Source organism: Globicephala melas, chromosome 16 (assembly GCF_963455315.2).
Source record: "Globicephala melas chromosome 16, mGloMel1.2, whole genome shotgun sequence".
Lineage (NCBI taxonomy): Eukaryota > Metazoa > Chordata > Mammalia > Artiodactyla > Delphinidae > Globicephala > Globicephala melas.
The window spans coordinates 79,305,638-79,329,157 of record NC_083329.1 but is presented as its reverse complement, the minus strand read 5'-3'; the positions used below and the strand labels follow the sequence as shown (position 1 = coordinate 79,329,157).

At 44.0% G+C, this 23,520-nt stretch overlaps 1 protein-coding gene and 2 long non-coding RNA genes across 4 annotated transcripts in view; all 3 read left to right on the top strand.

The window, feature by feature from the left end:
* LOC115843463 (uncharacterized) overlaps window positions 1-1,965 on the top strand; it is a 48,505-nt gene extending 46,540 nt beyond the window's left edge. The window contains exon 6 of the long non-coding RNA XR_009559411.1: window positions 1,225-1,965. This is a non-coding gene — a long non-coding RNA (uncharacterized lncRNA). The remainder of the gene's footprint in view (window positions 1-1,224) is intronic.
* Window positions 1,966-9,534: 7,569 nt separating this feature from the next.
* Window positions 9,535-15,962, top strand: LOC132593652 (uncharacterized). 2 transcript variants are annotated; one of them, XR_009559395.1, is made up of 3 exons: window positions 9,535-12,858; window positions 13,525-14,174; window positions 15,409-15,962. It is a non-coding gene; the product is annotated as an uncharacterized lncRNA (long non-coding RNA). The 2 variants fall into 2 exon arrangements; XR_009559396.1 differs by having other exon boundaries at window positions 9,535-13,848; window positions 14,080-14,174.
* Window positions 15,963-16,046: 84 nt separating this feature from the next.
* KCNK1 (potassium two pore domain channel subfamily K member 1) overlaps window positions 16,047-23,520 on the top strand; it is a 50,105-nt gene continuing 42,631 nt past the window's right edge. The window contains exon 1 of the mRNA XM_030839473.2: window positions 16,047-16,627. Coding sequence (XP_030695333.1) covers window positions 16,273-16,627 — 355 coding nt within the window. The 5' untranslated portion in view covers window positions 16,047-16,272. The remainder of the gene's footprint in view (window positions 16,628-23,520) is intronic.

The following is a 23,520-nucleotide window of genomic DNA, read 5'->3' as shown; positions in this document are numbered from 1 at the left end:
GTGATTCACATAATTCTTTTTTTTTATTATTTAATTTTAATTTTTTTCTTTTGGCTGTGTTGGATCTTCACTGCGGTGTGCGGGCTTCTCGTTGCAGTGGCTTCTCTTGTTGCAGAGCACCGGCTCTAGGCGCGAGGGCTTCAGTAGGTGCAGCACGCAGGCTCAGTAGTTGTGGCGCACAGGCTTAGTTGCTCTGTGGCACGTGGGATCTTCCCGGACCAGGGCTCGAAGTCACGTGGGATCTTCCCGGACCAGGGCTCGAACCTAAGTCCCCTGCATTGGCAGGCCGATTCTTAACCACTGCGCCACCAGGGAAGTCCCCATTAGGTTGATTTTAAAGCCCTAAAATAAAAGCACGTTGGGATCATAGTATGTGAGGAGGAGGGTTTTCTCATAAAGGAGAGCAAATACATTATGTGTTCTGTTTGAATTGTAGCCGGTAGGAAACTAAGATGAAATGAAACGCCTTAATATAAATACATCCAGATTTGCAAACCTTGGAAAGAAAAGCAACTTCCTCTGTAGTCAAATGTGGCCATGTTTGAAGTAGACTACTCATTTTTCCACAGTTACGAATAAGGAAAATAATGTCAAGCATTATTCTTCAAGTTGTTATTCTTAACAACTTCAAAGTTTAATTTCCTGGTTATAACATCAGACTCACTAAATGTGCTTTCAATATTACCTTTGTAGAGGTCCCTAATTTCCCAGCTTCAATATAGGGAACAATTTAGCACAGATTTAAGAGATTATAATCAAAGAAATGCAAAAGGGGAGATGAGACAGGGGAGGAAAGAGGGAAAATGGGGCACAGAGATTGAGGAGAAGAAATAAAAGAATGAGGAATGAAGCAATTTATAGGTCAAATCACTCAGCTTAATGACTTCCATGAATAGTGAACTTTGATTGATATTTGTTGTTCTGTGGCTTCAACACAACCAGAAATCAAAAAAGTATTTGATATAAATACACGCTGAAACTCCCTGCAAGCCCTCTTGCCTAGCCTAGGAACAGAGAGCGACGTGATAAATATTTCAGTTCATTGGAGTAGAGATTTTCAAATTGTTCCATTAGATATTACAGTTTCCAGAAATAGTAATAATAATAGCTAATATTTATGTGTCAGTCCTCCATAAGTACTTTACATATACTGTGTCAGTTAATCCTCAAAAGAATCTTCAAAACAACCCTAATGGTTGTACCATTTTTGTTCCCATTTTACAGATAAAGCAAAAAAGGCACAGAGAAATGAAGGTCAAGAAGTTCGTAAGGAGCAGAACTGGGGTCTTGCTCCAATATTCTGGCTCTGAACCATTACACAATACTGTCTCTCAAGAAGGCTTGGGCTTCCCTGGTGGCGCAGTGGTTGGGAATCCGCCTGCCAATGCTAGAGGACACCGGTTCGTGCCCCGGTCCGGAAGGATCCCACATGCCGCGGAGCGGCTGGGCCCGTGAGCCATGGCCGCTGAGCCTGTGCGTCCGGAGCCTGTGCTCCGCAGCGGGAGAGGCCACAGCAGTGAGAGGCCCACGTACCGCAAAAAAACCAAACTAAGAACAGAAAGTAAAAAGTCCTCTAGATGAACACGATCAATAAGAATATACCGTAGCTTCATACTATAGCCTGTAAAAGAGAAAGATCAGATAGGAAAGAAAGAGGAAAGGAAAAAATATGTTGGAGAAGAATTAAGTTGGAAATGTTAATGGAAAAGACACTAAGGGAAAAAAATCTATGTGTGTGGCTACGAATAGTTCTTAAATGAGCTCATATATATATATATATATATGTGAATTAGAAGTAGCAGGAAATAGAAACATATAAAGTCACCAGTTCATAGAAAGAGAAATATTTTATTTTATAAAATTTCTGCTAAAGACTTAAATCTGTTACATTTTGAAAGAATAAGCATATTTACAGATTTCTACAATTATAGATATAGAGAATGGGATGAAATTATAGATAAATAGAAGGCATTGTGTTCAATAACTTGTCTTTTTAAAATAAATTTATTTATTAAGCAGTATGAGGACTTTTTAAAAATAAATTTATTTTTGGCTGCGTTGGGTCTTCGTTGCTGCGTGTGGGCTTTCTCTAGTTGCGGTGAGCGGGGGCTACTCTTCATTGCAGTGCGCGGGCTTCTCATTGCAGTGGCTTCTCTTGTTGCAGAGCACAGGCTCTAGGCACGTGGGCTTCAGTAGTTGTGGCTCGTGGGCCTCAGTAGTTTTGGCACACAGGCTCAGTAGCTATAAAGCCCGGGCTTAGTTTCACCGTGGCATGTGGGATTCTCCTGAACCAGGGGTTGAACCCGTGTCCCTGCATTGGCAGGCGGATTCTTAACCACTGCGCCACCAGGGAAGTCCCCAATAACTTGTCTTAATCCCAATTCTGCCACTGGGAGCTGTTTAGCCTCAGGCAAGTTACTTAATTTCCCTAAGTCTCTGTTTCCTCATGCTTATCACAGGGACAACTGCTCCTGCTTGATGGACTTGTTGGAGCTTTAAATGAAATAAAATATAAATCACTTAGCCCAGCATTTATCTCTATATAAGTAATAGGGTTTATTATTATTATTCTTAGTTTATTTTAATCCTGCTAGTTGTCTTGCTGGACAATTAAATTAAGGTTTAGATTTCAGCCAAGAGGCCTAAGTCTCCTCTTGATTTCATAGAATGTACCACATTCTCAACGCTTACAGTAAATCTAAAACAAATTAGGGACTTCCCTGGTGGTCCAGTGGGTAAGACCCCATGCTCCCAATGCAGGGGACCTGGGTTTGATCCCTTGTTGAGGAGCTAGATCTCACATGCATGCTGCAACTAAAAGATTCCATGTGCCGCAACTAAGACTTGGCACAGCTTAAATAAATAAATAAAATATTTTTTAAAAAGTTAAAAAAATAAAACAAATTATACTTTGCTTTCATGTCTGTGGTGAATTGAGTACAGCTGGTTACAGTCCAGATACATATTACCTGAGAAGTCTCTGCATTAAAAAAAATTTGCAGGGCTTCCCTGGTGGCACAGTGGTTGAGAGTCCACCTGCCGATGTAGGGGACGTGGGTTCGTGCCCCGGTCCGGGAAGATTCCACATGCCGCGGAGCGGCTGGGCCCGTGAGCCATGGCCGCTGAGCCTGCGCGTCCAGAGCCTGTGCTCCGCAACGGGAGAGGCCACAACAGTGAGAGGCCCGCGTACCGCAAAAAAAAGAAAAAAAAAAAATTTGCAGAGGCAGGAAGGTTGAGAAACAAAGGGACTTCTCACCTCCTTGATCATTTTTAGGTAATTATGGGGGGACAGAGTAACAAATTTTTCCTTAGTGATAACTAACATCTTTATAGAATTGTTATTTCTTTATTTATTGAAGTATAGTTGACTTAAAATATGGTGCTAATTTTAGGTGTACAGCAAAGTGATTCAGTTATATGTTTATATATATGTATTCTTTTTTGCATTCTTTTCCATTATAAGTTATTATAAGATATTGAATATAGTTCCCTGTGTTATTCAGTAGGTTCTTGCTGTTTATCTATTTTATATATAGTAGTATGTATCTGTTAATCCCATATTCCTAATTTATCCCTCTGCCCCCCGTTCCCCTTTGGTAACCATAAGTTTTTTTCTATGTCTGTGTGTCTGTTTCTGTTTTGTAAATAAGTTCATTTGCATCTCATTTTTTAGATTCTGCATATAAGCAATATCATATGATATTTGTCTTTCTCTGTCTGACTTACTTAGTATGATGATCTCTATGTCTATCCATGTTGCTTCAGATGACAATATTTCATTCTCTTTTATGGCTGAGTAATACTCCATTGTATATATGTACCACAATAAGAGCTAATATTTATTGAGAACTTACTATGTGCTAAGCACCTTCCCAAACCTTTACATCTATTAATTCATTTAGTCTTCGCAACCAGCCTATGAGGTAGGTACTATTTCTTATCATTCCCATTTTACAGTTGAGAAAACTGAGCCACAGAGAAGTAAAGTAACTTGTTGAAGGTCACACAGCCAATAAATGACATAATTTGAAAGACTGAAAGAAAACTGAAAAGGCAATGACTTCCAGGTTAATTTCTCTATTTCCAGGTCAGCTGATTAGTAACCTTAATTCCATCTGCAAAGTCCCTTTACTGCAGCACCTAGATTAGCATTTAATTGAATAGCCAGAGACCAGAACTTTCTGGGGATCTTCTTTAGAACCCCACCTACCACTCTGCTCTATCGTGCTGACGCAACACTGCAAGTGGCCACAGGTCAGTGGGGAGGGACCACTACTGCAGTAGGTTTGCTTTAAAAGCAAGTACAGGACAAGCATAGAAAATACTAGAGCAAAACTCTGAATTCTTTTGGGGACTAAAATGTACCATGTCCATCCTACTAATTTTGCATCTTGTGGGAACAACTCAGATACCACAAGGAAGAAATGAAAAGCCCTTTTTTGTTTGTTTTGTTGTTGTTGTTTTGGCCACCCTGCATGGCTTGTAGGATCTTAGTTCCACAACCAGGGATTGAACCCATGCCCCCTGCAGTGGAAGCTCGGAGTCCTAACCACTGGACTGCCAGGGAAGTCCCCAAAAAGCCTTTTAATTTGGGGTGCCTTAGTGAATTAGGGCCTCCAAAGATAGCTAGTTATGGAATATGTTTTCACCAAAATCCAAAGCGTCTGATGCGGGGCAGAGTTTCGGGAGGTCTGGGCAGGGTGCTGCACGGTATTTTAGCTCCTCATACTGTCTTCTTGGTCTGTGCTGTACACACATGTGCTACAAACTCCCTTCCTATTACTTTGACACATTGATATTTACACTTATATCCTCCTTTCCTGAATAAAATAGACTTACCATCTGCTTTATACTGAAAAGAATAGCTAAACGTTTTCTGTACTTTGGAGAATATAACCATGTTGGATCATTTATTAAAAAAAAAAGCAGTAGCCCATCTATAGCTTTTATTTAGACTTTATTTATTTACACTCTGCCTTCAATTAAATTTTTACTTTAGGGTCAATCTGTGACTTGCTAATTCTTGTCTCAAATATTTTCCTTTTTTTTTTTTTTAATACAGGTCCCTATCCACCACCTGCTATTTCAAGTCCTAGTTCAAGGATGACTTCCCTCAGGACGGTGTGGATAACCCGACCAAGTTCACAGCGTGTCTTTTATCTTCCAAATACTTGGGGCTTTTATTAGAGCCCCTCTGTGAAAACTAATTGCACCCCTGCTTTACTATTCAATAGTGCTCAATTATATATGCATGTAAAAATGATTTTCCTCGATTCTCACTATTATATAGAGACAGGTGATGGGTTAATAACATTCCTCTTTGTTCTGTTTTTTGTTAAGCACACAAAGAAAAAGAGGCTTCAGGACGTTAAGCGACTTGCTCAAGCTGCATAGCTAGTAGGAGATGGAGCCCAAGTCTTCCAGAACCCAACCTAGCGCCCTGCTCTTTACCCACGGGTCTTTGTGGCCCTAGGGACCATTTCTCCGCCTGTTTCCTTCGTTTTCTCCATCACTCATCAGGTCCCTGAGGATGTTGGCACATGGCCAATGCTGTTTCTCACACCTCAACTCCCATCATCTCCCTGGGAAATAATTAACATCCACGTGGGTGTCCCATCCAGCAACCAACACCCCTGTGTTCTTGAACTTCTTTATTCCAATAATCTTATACCTTTACTATACTTCTACCGCAAAGCCAAACGGAGTCATTTCCTAGAGGTATTCGTATATGAATAGTAAATTAGATAACACCATTTTGATTTCTATCTCTACCAAGAAGTCTCTGAGCTCCAAGCTCGTATATACAACTGCCCAGTGGGACACGTGCTCTTAGATATCTGAAAAGTATCTCAAACTCAGCTTGTCCTAAACTGAAATTGTGAGATTTCCCTGCAAACCTTATACTCCTGCAGTGTTCCCAGCTTCAATTAATGACACCACTATCATCAAAATGGTGAAGAATCCGCCTGCCGATGCAGGGGACACAGGTTCGATCCCTGGTCCGGGAAGATCCCACATGCCGCGGAGCAGCTAAGCCCGTGCGCCACAACTACTGAAGCCCGCGTGCCTAGTGCCCGTGCTCCAAAACAAAGAGAAGCCACTGCAATGAGAAGCCTGCATGCAGCAACGAAGACCCAAAGCAGCCCAAAATATAAAGAAAGAAAGAAAACAAACAAACTGGAGCAAGTTTTTCTTAAAAGCCCGAAAAAAAAATAAATTAAAATAATATTAAAATTTTTTAAAAAAACCAAAAAAACTGATACACAAGCCAGAAACCTGATGCCTTTCTTACCACCTAGACCCACCTACACTCACTCAGTCCAGCCCTAAATCCTGGAACTTTCTCAACTCTATGCCCTTGTGCACACATTCATTCATTCATTTTCATTCCACAGCCATTTATTGAGCCCCACTATGTGCTAGGTCCAGTAGCTGAGGCTACAACCATGGACAGAGCAGACAGTGATCCTTGCCCTTATCGTATTGCCATGCACTGAAGTAAGCTGCCATCATTCTCCTCCTGGGACACCTCTCCCAACCCAGTGGTTCCGTCAGTATCCACTGCTGCTCTACTCAGACCAATTCTTCACACTGCAAAGAGGCCATTTGGAAATGTAAATTCTTGTGCTGAAAACTCTTCCCTGGATTCCTAGGAAATTCCTAGGACCTTACAATTTCCTGCATGGTCTGACCCCACCTGATTTTCTTTTCTTTTAAAATTTATTTTATTTTATTTATTTTTATTTTTGGCTGCGTTGAGTCTTCATTGCTGCGTGCGGGCTTTCTCTAGTTGCGGCGAGCGGGGGGACTACTCCTCGTTGCGGTGCGCGGGCTTCTCATTGCGGTGGCTTCTCTTGTTGCCGAGCACGGGCTCTAGGCGCACGGGCTTCAGTAGTTGTGGCGCTCAGGCTCAGTAGTCATGGCGCACGGGCTTAGTTGCTCCGCAGCATGTGGGATCTTCCCGGACCAGGGCTCAAACCCGTGTCCTCTGCATTGGCAGGTGGATTCTTAACCATTGTGCCACCAGGGAAGTCCCTCCACCTGCTTTTCTAGCCGTTTTTCCCACCAGTTCCAACCCCTCCCTGGGTCCCACCTCCTTTTTTAGTAGTTAATTCCTGTCATCTTTCAGCTTGACTCAGTGTGTACTCAGGGAAGCCTTTCTGATCTCCATATTCAGGCAGACTTCCCTGGTCCCTGCCTTAGAGTTCCCTACACCATACTCTTCATATTTAGTTAGTGTTTGACTCTCACTTGAATATGTTGAGCAATCATTTTGCTCACTGTTATATTCTCTGAGCCTAGCACAATTCTTGTCACATGGCAAACATCAATCTCTGTTTGTTAAATGAAGCAATAGATCAATGAGTCAACAGCCCGGCACTCACGTTTCTTCCTTCCTTTGCCTGTTGCTTCTGTGCTACTGATCGCAGTCATGCCTACTTCCTCTGGAACCATTCTTCTTCTTCTTCTTCTTCTTCTTCTTTTTTTTTTAAACATTTATTTATTTATTTGGCCACGCTGGGTCTTAGCATTGGGGATCTAGTTCCCTGACCAGGGATCAAAGCCAGGTGCCCTGCACTGGGAGCGTGGCGTCTTAGCCACTGGACCACCAGGGAAGTCCCCTGGAACCACTCTTTATCAATTGTCTTCTCTCTTCTCTTGCTTCTAATTCAACTTCTCCACTGGCTCCTTCCCTGCGATACACAATCACGTTCAAGTCTCTCCCGTCTTAAACACACATGTCCACACACACAACCACACACACATCTTCTATCCTATAGTCCCATTAGTGGGCTTCCTTTCTTTCCATGGAGTAACTTGAATTAACATTCTAGGTTTATGGATTTCACTTCTCTGCCTCTTTCTCCTTAACTGCAACAATTCTTGTCCCCTGTAAAACTCCACAAGGTAAGTTTCTCAACAGCTCCTTTGTTAAAATTTTTTTAATTTTTATTTTTATTGAAGTATAGTTGATTATAATGTTTCAGGTGTACAGCAAAGTGATTCAGTTATGTATATATATATACACACACACATACATATATGTGTATATATATATATATATTTTTTTTTTCAGATTCTTTTCCATTAGCACGGTCTTGCTTTTTCTAGAATATGTAAGAGGGTGTTTGGTTTTGTTTTTAAAGGTGATGGGAACAGGGAACTCTACTCAATATTCTGTAATAACCTATACGGGAGAAGAATCTGAAAAAGAACGGATATATGTATAATTGAATCACTTTGCTGTACACCTGAAACTAACACAACATTGTAAATCAACTATAACCCAATATAAAATTTTAAAATTAAATTAAACTTAAAAAAATAAAGGTGATGGGCAGGGCAGACATTCAAAATTAAAAGTCTATTAGAGGATCTTTGCCTTCCATTGTAAAAAAGCACCTGAAAGGTCTTCTTTATATATGGAAAATCCTAGAATCCAATAGAACAAAATTACCCCCAAATAAATCATTTCCTGTCTAGGGTCCCTTGGGCAGTCCTTGTGCTAAGAACCAGTTCCCTCACATTGAAAGCAATAACAGATATTTATTGCATAAACACAGGGTGGTTGACCATCATTCTAAAAATATTTCCCACAAAACAATATGCTGCTGCCTGCGGAAAGTGTAATCGTGATTATTTATTAATCAAACAATCTAAGATATTTACTGTACATATGTCATGTGAAAGAATTGTGCTGAGTGCTATCAAGGGTACAAAGAACTGAGAGACACGGGAATTCCTCCGAAGAGCGTACAGCACTGTGGGAGGACAGAGCGTGTACTCATAAAATGAATGATACAAGGAGGTGCGTGTTAGGAACCCAGTGATTTGCACAGGTAATGTCTGTAGCATGAATTCAGAGAGAGAGAGAGAGAGAGAGAGAGATGAGGTTTTGTGTGTTTTGATAGTTAAAGAAAGAGACCTGAAAGGAAGATTTGAATGGGGTGTTGAAATACAGGAAAGTTTATGTGGAAGTGGCCTGTGATATGGAGGGAATTAAAGATTCTAGTGTCTAGGGGACGTCCTGATACAGCAAACTGAGCCGTGTATGGGGTGAGGGTTTACAGACTTCACTTGGAGTCCTGGCCCTAGAGTTCAGTGGGAGTAGGCAGGGAATCTCAGTGTGCCCAGATCTGAAATTTGTCTCTCTGAGTAGATGGGTTCTTGAAAAGGTAAAAACACGGACCTTCAGCATGAAGCCCGTCTGTGCTGGAAAGCTTCATGGATGCCAGCTGGCACCCGTGTCCCCGCTGCTGACCTGTGTCACATGCAAACAATAGTTTATGAAGGACATTGTCCTAGGCTGTCAAGGAGCTTGCAGCTTGCGCGTATCACCTCGGTAGGAGTGGGACACAGCAGCCCTGATGATTGCCAGCAGCCTGGGTTGGACACTCCAGGAGACAAAAGAGATATTGTCCTGCTCTTTTTTTTTTTCTCTTTTTTCTAACATTAGGGCCATAAACCCCACACTGTGTAATGGTCTGAAATCATAGACAAACCAAGCCTGGGGAGAAGCCATTCCAAGCTGCTGAGACATATGACCTGGTTTTGGAAAGAGTGATGAGATGGCCTCAGGCTGCTGCTCTCAACGCACCGGCCCGAGCGCTCTGGGGCCCGAGGGGAGGGAGGGGCGCTACTGGGGGGTGGAGCCACCTTCCCAAGGCGCTTGGCAGCCAGAGCCCTTGATGTCGTTAGACTCTTACAGCTCCTCTAATTTTTTTAAACTTCACCTTCTCCGTTTTTCATTTCTGGTCCTTTCCCTCCTTATCTCTTGTACCCCTGGAGGGAATGTTAAATAACGATTGAATAAGAGGTGAGGGGGATGGATTATGTTTTAACATCCACAGGGAAAGTGAGATTGGGAGGCATGGTTAAGAGACCGAGATGAGGGCAGGGAAACTACCAGCATCCCTTGCGCCAAGGGTGGACAGTCTCTCACAGGCTTGTGTGGCCACAAGGACCCTAAAGGGAGTCATCTGTCACTTGCTGCCCTCCCAGCGGATGCTGAGCCTGTCTAGAGGCTGAGCCTGATCTGCCCTCCTCCCAGGATGGACCCCTCCCATCACGATAAGGGATGCGGGGAGGCAGCAACAAGCTTTACCAAAGATGACAGAGAAGTTGGGGGTCTGCTCGGTCGGGGTGCCCTGGCACTGGGCATGACTCCACCTGGGAGTTAGGGGCTCCAGGGCTGGAGCATCTTGGCAGTCTCTGGTTAGACATCCAGCAATTTTCAGAAGCACCTCAGGGCAACTTTACTTCACTCTTTTCTCCCCATACCCTTGCCCTTATAAATGGTGCAACCGTGACATCTCAGATTCGGAAAGCACCTTAAATGACAAAAGGCTCTCCATTTTGCCTTTCGAATCTGTGATTGTTTGTCTTCTGCTTGAACGGTCATGGCAGGGAGCTTTCTAGAGACAGCTCATTCCATTGAAGTAAAGTCATGTGATAAGAATGTTCTCTCTTGCTGTGGTTTTTAAATCTTACGCCCTATGTCTTCCACCCATTAGTCCTAGCTCTGCCCTGTGAAGACTTACAAGATAAACTCAAACATTTTTTTTTTTCCTGCGTGCAGCTATCAGATCGTACTAAATTTTCTTTCGTCAGGGCAAATGCCTGGGAATACTCCTGCCATTTCTCCAAGCTGGGCCTCCAGACCCATCACTAGCCAGGCGTATCTCATCTGGGTGTGTGCCAGGTCACTGAGGCCCCTTGTGCTGTGTCCCACCTGGACTGTCCAACACCCTCAGGAAATGAAGGATGTCTACTTCTTCAAGGGCCCTCATCATGGATACAGCCTGGAGCTAGCTGGAGGATGGGGAAACTTCAGCCCACTCGTAACGCCTGTATCCTACTGTCAGCTCAAAACGCTGACTTTTAAAAAAATTGTGGTAAAATACACATAACACAAAACCGAACATCTTAGCCGTTTTTAGTGTACAGTTCAGTGGCATCAAGTACAATGGTATTGTTATGCCACCATCACCACCATCCGTCTCCAGTACTTTTGCATCTTGCAACACTGAAACTCTGAACCCATTAAACAATAACTCCCCATCCCCTCCCCCCTCTCCAGCCCTTCGCAACCACAATTCTTTCTACCTTCTGTCTCTGTGAATCTGACTACCCTCGGTACCCCATGTAAGTAGAATTATACAGTGTTTGTCCTTGAGTGATTGGTTTATTTCACGTAGTATAGCATCTCCAAAGTTCTTTCAGATGGTAGCATGTGTCAGAATTTCATCCCTTTTTAAGGCTGAAAAAATTCTGTTGTCAGTATATACTACCTTTGGTTTATCGTTCATCCGTTGATGGACACTTGCGTTGCTTCCACCTCTTAGCTATCGTGAATAATGCTGCTATGAACACGGGTGTACAAATACCTCTTTGAATTCCTGTTTTCAGTTCTTTTGGGTATACATCCCCAAATGGAATTACAAACACTAACTTTATTTTTGCTGCTGGTTGACCTGATTTCACCAACCCGGTGTTTGTGAATTTTACTTTTTGATCCCAAGGGAAAGACTTTCCTGTGGAACTCCCATCTCTACGAATTGTTCCATCATCTCAACCTGTTGAGGTAATTAAACCCATTTACATGAACTGTTTGCCATTTATGCCTAATTATCATACAGCACAACAGCGATGAACGCTTACATCATGCACTTCATGTCAGATTAACTTGCCAGTTCTGTGCCAAGGGCAAGGTTTGTTTCTCACAAAGCTTGGTCACCTGTTTCCAAATTATGTTGATTAACATAATTTAATGTTAATGTAGGATGTAGGAAGCAGCCCCAGCCTGGTGACATACTGTCTCTCCCACTTATTTCAACCCCCTCCCTTCCCACCTTTGCCTAATTCTTGGGAATCTCCGCACTCTTCTCTGAGCTTTCTTCCACATTCTCATTTTTTTTTCTTGAGAAATGCTTGGGATGGCCTCTGGCACACTGGCGTGGGGTAGCTCCAGCTTGTATGGTCCCCAGGAGGAGGCCGGAACGGAAGTAGCTTCTCAACAGTGTGGTACGTAGAAACCATGCGGGGTAAAGGTTTTAACAGAAGGAAAAAAATCCTACCATCGCTAAGATTGCTAACTGTCCAGCAAAGGGGGCTGGGAAGAGGAAGGAGGCAGCCAACTTCTATCACGGTGATACCCATCAACTCCAAGAGCCAGAAATACAGGAATTTTGCATCCCTCAGCCCAGCCCCGCCTCCTGGCTCTACTCAACAGATCTCACCCTGCAGGGAAGGACCTGTCAGACCACGCGTATGATAATTTTGTTTCTATCTGTAGTCTGAAGTAACAGGTGATTTTATTTTATTTTGTTTGTTTTGCTTTTTAAAATTTAATTCTTATTTTATTTCAGAGTATAGTTGATTTACAATGTTGTGTAAGTTTCAGGTGTACAGCAAAGTGATTCAGTTTTACATATACATATAGCCATTCTTTTTCAGATTCTTTTCCCATATAGGTTATTACATAATATTGAGTAGAGTTTCCTGTGCTATACAGTAAGTCCTTGTTGTTTATCTATTTTGTATATAGTAGTGTGTATCTGTTAACCCTGAACTCTGGAGAAAACCATAATTCGAAAAGATAAATGCATCCCAATGTTCACTGCAGCATTATTTACAGTAGCCAGCACATGGAAGCAACCTAAATGTCCATCGACAGAGGAATGGATAAAGAAGATGTGGCACAAGTATACAATGGAATATTACTCAGCCATAAAGCAGGTGATTTTAAAGTATTTGGTATCCCTGGTCTGGCTGTTATATGGAACTGAGCAGGACCTTCAGCCAGAGAAGTGAAATATGGGAAGGAACAGCAGACACATTGGAAGAAAACATCTAATGGTGAGTTTTAAAGTTAGGCATAGTCCAGATGCATGCTGTCCTGGGTTCTCTATTTTTTTTTACTTAAAAAGCTCCCCCCAAACTTCATGGCTGAAAACGACACCTACTTTATTAGAGCTCGTGATTCAAGCCAAGTTCAGCCAGGAGATTCTTCTGTTGCAGGGGACATTGACAGAGGTCCCTGAGTGGCGTTCAGCAGGTGGATGGCCGGATCTGGGGGGGTTGAACCTGGCATGTCCTGGGCCTCAGTGGGGATGGTGTGTGTGTGGGGGGCTGGTTCCACCGGAACGGTCACCTGGAACTCCTACACGTGGCCTCTCCAGCATGGCAGTTTACCTTGATGAACCTCAAGGTAATCAGAGATCTTAAGTTATGGCTGGGGGCTCCAAGAGAGGGGTGTTCCAGTGAGTGATGTCTGAAGCTGCTGGCCTTCTATGACCCAACCTTGAAATCACCTAGTGTCACCTCTGTTGGATGAAAGAGTCACAACCCCACAGAGTTTCGGGAGCAGGAAACACAAAACCCTACCTTTTGTTGAGAAAAGGGTCAAAGAATTTGCAACCATGTGTTAAAGCTGCCATATATGTATATGTATATTTGAGTGCACGATGATAAAACCACACTGGTGTATGCAGTTGTTAACCACATGTACCCCACAAAATGCAGTGTTCAAAGGGTTCAGGGGTTTGAGAAGAGGAAGGAATCACATCCCCCCGGGGCATCGAGGTGCTGCGGACAAGGTACGGCATTTAAGCAGGCCCTGAAGCACAGGTACACGCGGTACATCACAGACAGAGATTGGGGCAGGGACTGTCCGAAACACATGAGCAGAGACACTGAGGCCGAACAAAAACCGAAAAAACAGTGACACTGACAGAAAAGGCACCACAAGAGGCGGAAGGACAATGAGAGCGTGCTGCAGGCGGAGGTGACCTCGGGAGCATGGCGGTCCCCCGACATGTCACGCTGGCGAAGATCAAGAAGGATACGGTAGGAGGGGCAAGGGTTACAGAGCACGGGGCAGAGAACATGCTACAGGATGGTGTAGACGCGAGGTGATTTTTTGAAGCAGAGAGAAAAGAGCTAGCAGAGCAGCAGTATTCAAGTTATAAAAGAGTAGGGGACTGGCTGGGGGGGGGTCAAGATTCCTGGAGACTGAAGGGCTGGGAGTGGTGGCTTAAAGACTTCACCTTGAAAATAAGCAGGAGCTGTTTTCCTCAGGGTAACAGGGAAGGAAAGAAGTAGATTACTGATTAACAGATGTTGAAGTGAAGTAAAGGAGATGGATGACTTCAATCCTCCGAGTAAAGCAGGAGGTAAGTTCATTGACTGAAAGTAAAAAAAAAACACTGATGAGGATGTTAAAGATTTCCATGAAAATTTCTAAATAAATGAACACAAAATGGTTTTCATTTGGTTGGGTTTGTTTTTGTTTTTTTTGAATTTCTTAAAGTAGGCAGATAGGAATTGTACTAAATAATTGTACTAAAGAATTCAGTTTTGTTTATTTTTAATATTTCTCTGGAATACAAAAATAGGTCCACTGTAGGGAATTCCCTGGCAGTCCAGTGGTTAGGACTCTGCGCTTTCACTGCTGAGGTCACGGGTTCAATCCCTGGTCAGGGAACTAAGATCCCACAAGCTTCACAGCACTGCCCCCCCCCAAAAAAAAGGTCCACTTTAGAAAATTTGAAAAATATAAAAATGTCAAAGAAATAAATGTCCCCTATATACTCTACTATCATCCAAAGACAACTCTTAGGCGCTGGTTTGATTTGCAGTAGATCTATTATGCAGATAGTTCTGTTTTACAATACAAAATGCAAATATTTTACATATTTGAGATTCTATACATAAGACCATATATACTCTATACATGAGATCGTTTAGCTTCAGTAGTCTTTAAACACACCTTTAATATGGTAACCATGCTGTAGAGACACCATAATTTATTTATTTAATTTACAATATTTTATTGAAGTATAGTTGATTTACAATGTTGTGTTAGTTTCTGGTGTACAGCAAAGGGATTCAGTCATACATATATACATTCTTTTTCATATTCTTTTCCATTATGGTTTATCACAGGATTCTGAATATGGTTCCCTGTGCTATACAGTAGGATCTTGTTGTTTATCCATCCTATATGTAATAGTTTGCATCTGCTAGTCCCAAACTCTGAATCCATCCCTCCCTCACACCCCCTCCCGCTTGGCAACCACAAGTCTATTCTCTATGTCTGTGAATCTGTTTCATAGAAGAGTTCATTTGTGTCATATTTTAGATTCCACATAAAAATATCATCTGGTATTTGTCTTTCTTTATCTCACCGACTTCACTCAGTATGATAATCTCTAGGTCCATCCACGTTGCTGCAGATGGCATTATTTCATTCTTTTTTAGAGATATCATAATTTATTTAACCATTCCTCTATTTTGGAATAGTTAGATTGTTCCTGACTCTTCATTATTTCGTATATAATATAGATATATATTGTTTATGAACAGCCTTCTCTGTAAGTCTTTGTCTCCCTGATTATTTTTTCTTAGGACACATCACGGTGTCAGAGCACATAAACTCTTTCAAGGCTCTTGAAACCTACCCTCAAATCGCCTTTGCAAAAAGGGTGCACCAACTAGACTCTGGCCCACAGCAAGGTCGTCCCCTTAAAAAGAAATGCCACTCGGGAAAGCTCAGTTGCTTCTGGTAGTTGACATATTGGGACCTTTCTTCACTCTTCACGTTCTAAAGAATTAGGGTTCAGAAATGTGGCTTTTCCGAAACTCTGCCTTCCTCTCCAGGTTCCAGGTGCCTTCCAGCCCTGAGATTCCGGTCTTTTCACCATCATCACTCGCACCAGATTGCTCAACCCGCTCCGCCCAGTAAGAGAAGATGGAAAGTATTCCAGCGCTCTCTTTGTTGTAATAGTGGCTTTAAGAAGAAATAGGTGGGAAACGGTGTAGCGGGACTGGGGTCTTGGAGCGGCAGCGAACAGCACAGAAGTGTGTATACACACACGCACACACACACACACGCACGCACGCAAGCACACACTCCCTCCCACCCCGCCTGCCGGGCGCTCGGGCTGGCTGGGAGGGGGAACCCGGGCGGGGAGCCGGAGGCGCCGCGAGGCGAGGCCGGGGGGGGGAGGGCGGGGGCCAGGCGGCCCGGGGGGCGGAGTCGAGGGCGGGGGCTCCCCGGCCGCGCGCCCAGCGCCCCGCGCAGCCTGCAAGTTTGCTCGGCGATCTCGGGCGACTCTCGGGCTACCTGAACCGGCCACCACGTCAGCGCCACATCATCTGGGTTTTTTCTATTTGCAAGGAAACAGGAAAAGAAGGGCGAAGAAGCTCTCCGGAGCGGGCGGGCGGCGGGCCGGTCTGCGGCGCGGGCCTCGCGGCCGGGCGGCGGAGAAGATGCTGCAGTCCCTGGCCGGCAGCTCGTGCGTGCGCCTGGTGGAGCGGCACCGCTCGGCCTGGTGCTTCGGCTTCCTGGTGCTCGGCTACCTGCTCTACCTGGTCTTCGGCGCCGTGGTCTTCTCGTCGGTGGAGCTGCCCTACGAGGACCTGCTGCGCCAGGAGCTGCGCAAGCTGAAGCGGCGCTTCCTGGAGGAGCACGAGTGCCTGTCCGAGCCGCAGCTCGAGCAGTTCCTGGGCCGGGTGCTGGAGGCCAGCAACTATGGCGTGTCAGTGCTCAGCAACGCCTCGGGCAACTGGAACTGGGACTTCACCTCCGCGCTCTTCTTCGCCAGCACCGTGCTCTCCACCACAGGTAGGAGGCCCGCCCCGCGCCCCCGGCCCCGATCGGCCCCCTGATCCGCCCCCCGCCCCCGCCTTCCTCCTTCCATCCCCGTGCCCCTCCGGCTCTGATCACTGGGGACCGGCTCCGCGGCGCCGGAAGCCGGCGAGGTGGCCTCGGAGCGCGACTCGGGGGTGGCCTCCCGGAACTCTTAGATCGTGGTCCCTAACCCTTCGGCCTGGGCGGCTGCAGGGGTCCCTCGGGCTGCGGTTATTAGTTCGCGACATCCTACACCTGACCGTCCTCTTGGAGTCGGTACCTTCCTGGCCAGCGCGCGGCGAGGCCGGGGCTGGTGGAAACTCTCCGGTGCTCCGAGGGCGCTCACCTCCCTCCCTCCCCCATCCCGTCCGGCCGAGGCTGCGGAACCGAAGGATAACGCGTTAAAGGGTCACCTTCCGGAGGGGGCCTCTCTTCGGATGTTGCAGTGGTGTTTTCGGCTCTTTTCTGTCGTGGGGGCTGTTTTAGGGTTAGCCGAGTGACAGCGCTCTGCTCATCGCAGGTGACCTTTGAGCACACAGGCCGATCCGGTTTCTTTTCGGAGCGGGAGGAGGTTTGAGGGAAGGGAGCATCCGATTGCCCGTGAACCGGCAAAATGGGGGCACCCTGATTCAGCATTTTTTTTTTTTTCAACTTTCCGTGTGCGAGGCCACCCTTCAACTCCTAGGCGCCACTTCGCTCGCACCGCTCACCCGGCCACCCGGCAGGACGTTCACGGATGGAGGATGTCCTGGGGGCGGGAGGAGGCCGGCCCCACGCCCCAGGGCGCAGAAACTATGCCAGATTGGACGGAGCAGGCTAAGTTGTCCCAGCAGCGGCCAAGTGAGGCACGTATACACCTGAGGGGCAGGTATTATCCATTGGGCTCTGGACCCTGGCAAGTGGTCTCAGAGAGCATCCGGCGCGCCGTCCCGCCTCTATCCATGAGGTCAGTTCTTAGAACAGCCCATCTTGGCTTCCACAAGGTCACACGCTTCCTGGTTGCCGGTGTCGTCCTGGAACCTGGGCCTCGTGATTTCCCTGCCAGGACGTGCAGTACACCATCCCCCCACCTTTACAGGTGAATCAACTTGTGTTTCTCGGATTCTGCCTTCTCCCCGTCGCCTCCCAGGGATTATTTCTTTATAATCCCCTTGGGTTAAACCCAGTTCTGCTAATTATTTGGTAATGAGTAATGGTATACTATCCAGGTTTCATGTAATACGGTGACTCAAGTGTGGGGTGAATTACTAAACTGACAGGAGTCTGCCCTGCAATAAACAGAAGTAGAATTCTACTTTGTATTGTGACGTTTTCTAAAAGTAGCCTTAAGACAGACCTGTTGTCTTACGTTTTAACTTTTCCAGCGCTGCTCTTTCGTTTTTGTTCTCCTGACCAGTCCCGCCTTCACTGTGTTTACCTCACTCTGTTCCTTAGATCCTTTAGAACTCACCTTGTCTTTCCTTTGGAGTATGTTTGTGCTAAACCGGGAATCCTTTCTTCTCTGCAGAAGTAAGTGGTTTCACTGAGCTGCAGAAGGTCTACAGCTAGGTCACAATGTTGGGTAAATATTATGGAGAATGATGATAAGTTTTAGTACTTTCTAAATAACGGTACTTCAAAGATGGAACAGGAGTAAGAACTGTATTATGAGGAAAAGAACAGGTTTGCTGCTCCTGGGTGGGATTTTCCATCACTGATGCAGCTCTTGTATAATCTCAACATCAGATGCACCTAATTAAATGTCAAAAATACTAGTTTACATCTTGAACAGACAGTTCTTTCCCAGATTCCCTCCCTCCCTTTTTGCAACTAGAAAAATCTGCAGTTCTTGTTAAAAAAAAAAAAAAAAAAGGTGGGGAAAGATGTCTTATTATTGGTATTCGGATTGCATTGTAGTTCCTAAGAAAGTGTGCATTCAGGCAAAACAAGAGTTCATTTAGGAAATCAGTGCAAGGGAGCACTTAAGGATAAACTAGATGAAAAACATTTGCTTCTTGGTTTGTAAAATTAGCAAATCAGTGAATTCTTGTCATTGATAGAATAGAATTTATTGATTCAAATAGAATGTTAATAAAAATGTAGAATTTTATTCTAAATCATAGATACTCTTTTTTCGGTATTATATTGACCCATCCTGTGACATGTTTGATGTTCCATGTGTTACTGGTTTTGTGGCAGAGGGTCAGGTAATTTTAGGGTCAATCTAGTGTACTTCATTCCTAGAAAAATATTTTCTGGAAAAGTGCCAGACAACTCAAATGAATTGGAATCGGGGTTTATGCTTCTCTTCAGGTAGATATTAGACACGCTGTAATTTTTTTTCTTTTTGAATTTTATTTATTTTTGTACACAGCAGGTTCTTATTAGTTATCCATTTTATACATATTAGTGTATATATGTCAATCCCAATCTCCCAATTCATCACCCCCCCACCCCCCGCCAGCTGTAATTTTTTAAAAACTCTTCTACCACGGATGATGGCAACTCACTGAGATAACTGTCACCCTGTCAATCAGTGCAGTCAACCCCTGGCTTGGCCAGAATGGTAACAATGGGGGTTACAAAGTTGCGGTTCTTGGTAGTCACCATCGTAACACAGGAACACGAACTCACCGATGGCAGAATCTTCTCCCAGAAAGTACAAGCTTCCATTTCTGGAACGAACTGGGTAAAGTCTTCCTTCATGGTCTGTTTGGAAGAAGCCTTAAGTTGGTAATTCAGCAATGTTCTCTTCATTCTTTGCTCTGCCAAGGACTCTGAATTATTTCCAGCAAATAATTGAACATCTCTTTACTTCTTGATTATAAAAAGATCTAGAGCAACATCTACATGGAAATCGTGAGCATGGAAGAAATTGCAGTCCACTTTTTTTTTTTTTTTTTTTTGCGGTACGCGGGCCTCTCACCGATGCAGCCTCTCCCGTCATGGAGCACAGGCTCCGGACGCGCAGTCTCAGCGGCCAATAGCCCACGGGCCCAGCCGCCCCGCGGCATGCGGGATCCTCCCGGACCGGAGCACGACCCCGCGTCCCCTGCCTCGGCAGGCGGACTCCCAACCACTACGCCACCAGGGAAGCCCTGCAGTCCACTTTTACCTTTTCAGAGGGCAGGGCTGTATAAAAATAAAAGGAGGTTATTATACATGTGGGTATTTCCCACATAACTGTGATTTTTTTTTTTCAAGGATTAAAGAAATAATATCTAGGTGACACTTGGAGAGTAAGAAATAATTTTTCTTCAGTAGCCCTATAAAATGGTGAGCAATCTCATTCATTTTTAAGAACAGTTTGTCCAAAAACGGGTATGAATTTCATGTACAATATTCTGAGCAAAAGCCAAATACAAAAAAGTATTTGTCTGTAATTACATTTACGTGACGTTCTAGAATAAACAAAATTAACATCTAGTGAAATATACAGTGGAAGAGAGGTAAGGACTAGGGGATAATTCTGAATGAGGAATGAGCACAAAAGTAATTTCTGGGGTGATGGAAGTAACCTGCTTATTGGTAGGACTGTAGTTGACACCGGTGTATGAATTTATCCAGATACATTGAATTTTGAACTTTGCATTTGTACATTTGACCATGCGTAAATTTTACCTAAAATCAGGGAACCATAAACAACAACAATATGATATGTGTAAAAATGATTACTACAGGGCTTCCCTGGTGGCGCAGTGGCTGAGAGTCCGCCTGCCGATGCAGGGGTCACGGGTTCGTGCCCCGGTCTGGGAAGATCCCACATGCCGCGGAGCGGCTGGGCCCGTGAGCCATGGCCGCTGAGCCTGCGCGTCCGGAGCCTGTGCTCCGCAACGGGAGAGGCCGCAACAGTGAGAGGCCCGCGTACCGCAAAAAAAAAAAAGATTACTACAGACATCTAGAGGGTAGTTACTAATAAAATGGCAGAACGGAGTGTTATTCTGGAAGGTCTCATATGTGTCTTCTCAGTTACTAGTGTGTTACATTTTGTAATTTAGATGGTGTTTAGATAGTTGTCTTTATAATAATTTTTAAATATACAAATATGTTTGATATGCTATTCTGTACATAAATTTCAGTACTTAACACAAGGTTAAAAGTTTATATGGAGTGAAAAGGTTTTGCTGATAGCCATGCTAATTTTTATTTTATTTAATTAATTAATTTATTTATTTTGCGGTACGCGGGCCTCTCACTGCTGTGGCCTCTCCCGTTGCGGAGCGCAGGCTCAGCGGCCATGGCTTACGGGCCCAGCCGCTCCGCGGCATGTGGGATCTTCCCGGACCGGGGCACGAATCCTTGTCGCCTGCATCGGCAGGCGGACTCTCAACCACTGGGCCACCAGGGAAGCCCTATGCTAGTTTTTGAAAAAGAAGAACCGAGGGGTATGTTCAACCCAGGCTCCTGATTTGTCCCTCCCCCCAGCGTCTCCCCTTTGGTAGCCATGGGTTTGTTTTCAGGATCTGTGAGTCTGTTTCTGCTTTGTAAATAAGTTCATTTGTGTCGTTCTTTAAATGGGATTCCACATATGAGTGATATCGAGTGACGTTTGTCTTTGTCTGACTTGCTTCACATAGTATGATGATCTCCAGGTCCGTCCGTGTTGCTGCAAATGGCAAGATTTGCTGCTTTTTAATGGCCAACTAATATTCCATTTGTAAGCAAGACTTAAACACAGACTTAGAACTGTAAAACTCCTCAAAAAACATAAGGAAAACTTCTTGGATGTTGGTCGTGGCAATATTTTTTGGATTTCACCTGAAAATCACAGGTAGCAAAGCCCAAAGTACAAAAGTGGGACTACATCAAACTCAAAAGCTTCTACACAAAGGAAATAATCAACATATATTCTCTTTATCAGGGTGAAATCCTCTTCTATTAAGTGTTTATTGAGCATTTTTACTATGAAAAAGTTTTGCTTGTTGACAAATGCTTTTTCTCTAATGACATAATTTTGTGATTTTTAACTTTCTACCTTTAATATGCTATAATATATTACTTAATTATATTAATTAAACTAATTTTGTATTTCTGGGATTAATAATAATAAAAAAAGAACAGTTTGTCATGTTAGTTTACTGCATATTTGCTTCATATTCATCTCCCTGAGCAAGGCTCTATCATGATGGTGGATGGGGAAAATATACAGTTTTTGTATGTATATGTGATTAAAGCTGCCACGACCCTTGCTGCTTTACGAGTATGGGGTCCACAGGATTGCTCAGTCCCCGTTCCATGCTGCCTTGTCCCTCGTTATGAAGAGCTGTTTTAAGACTCTTATTTAAAGGGCCCAGAAAAGGAACTTAATTTGGCTTGTTTTCTAATGGCCTTTGTGTTAGTCAGGTCGGCAGCATTGGCAGTTTTCAAAAAAAGAGGGTGGGAAAAGGTAATGGGAGGTGCCTGATGGATCCTTAGTTTTCAGATTATTTTCAGAAGGAGAAGTGTATTTTCACCAACAACAGATATTTATTGAGCTCTTAGAATAGAATAGGGGTGGGTGAACTATGGCTTCAGGGTCAAATCTGACCCACCACCTATTTTTGTGTGTCCCAAGCTAAGAATGGTTTTTATATCTTCAGATAGCTGAAAAGAAGTCAAAAGGAAAACAGTACTTCCTGACACATTAAAGTTTTTTGGAAATCACATTTCAGCGTCCATGAACGAATTTTATTGCTGTACAGCCGCACACCCATCTGCTTCTGTATCATGGTTGCTTTCCACGTCCAATGGCAGAGCTGAGAGTTGTGACAGAAACTAGAGGCCCATGTGCCCTAAAATATTAACTGTCTGGCCTTTTGTAGAAAAAGTTTGCCAACCCCTCCTTAAAATGATGTTTGGAAGGAACTCTAAGTCAGAGGAGTTCTAAGTGCCTTACTTCCTTTTGGAAAACTTTCTAGAAGACAGTTTAGCTCCCTCAGGTTTCTTTGTGCTGTTTTTTTAAGTGGTTTGCAACATTTAAATTATGCACTGCCACCCATAGCCTCTTCCAGAACAAATGATTGTTTATTATAGGATGTGTCACTAGTTTTTGGTCAAATCTGTGACGCACTGCTTTTTTTCTTTTCTTTTTAATGGTGACAGAGCTACACTTCATGTTGGGATTACCTTATCTAAAATGTGCAGTAAATAACTATATTATATCTGGAGCAGAAATGACAACAAGGAAGGAAATTCCACCAGAAGCAAACAAGCAAACTCTATCAGCCAGAAGAGAGATCTGACATCCCACGTGCAGAAGTTTGCGCTATTTATTCACAGGAGAGCCTTTGGTCTCGATTTTGAGCCTTTACATTTAATTCTAACAAATTCAATGATCTGGTTTTCAAGCCCCTAAAAAATGACAAAAGGAAAGGCGCAGCTCCAGGCAAACGTTAAGAGAAAGGTCGTGAAAAGACACATACCTTAAAAACCAGGGAAATAAAATGATACTGTGTGCCGGCAGTATTTCCATATATTACCTTCTGTGTATTGCCAGGAAGTGATGAGGTGTAGGTGTCATTATCCTAACTTTACAGAGGCTGGGACGGAAGTTTTGCTTGAGTGACTTCTCTAACTAGGTCACAGAGCTAGAAGTGACTGGCCTTGATTTAAATCCAGACGTGTCTGAATTAAGAACTTGAGTTTTACCTAGTGTCTGGGCATAGGGGGTTGTTTTGGGATGACTCCTGTCCCCCCAGATTCAGATGTTGAAGTCCTCACCCCAGTACTTCAACATGTGACTATATACTTGGAGGTAGGACCTTTGAAGAGGTGATTAAGTTAAAATGAGGACCCAGTGAGAATGTGGCCATCTGCAAGCCAAGGAGAGAGGCCTCGGAAGAAACCAACGCTGCAGACACCTTGATCTTGGACTTCCAGCCTCCAGAACTGGGAGAAAATAAATTTCTTTGTTCAAGTCACCCAGTCAC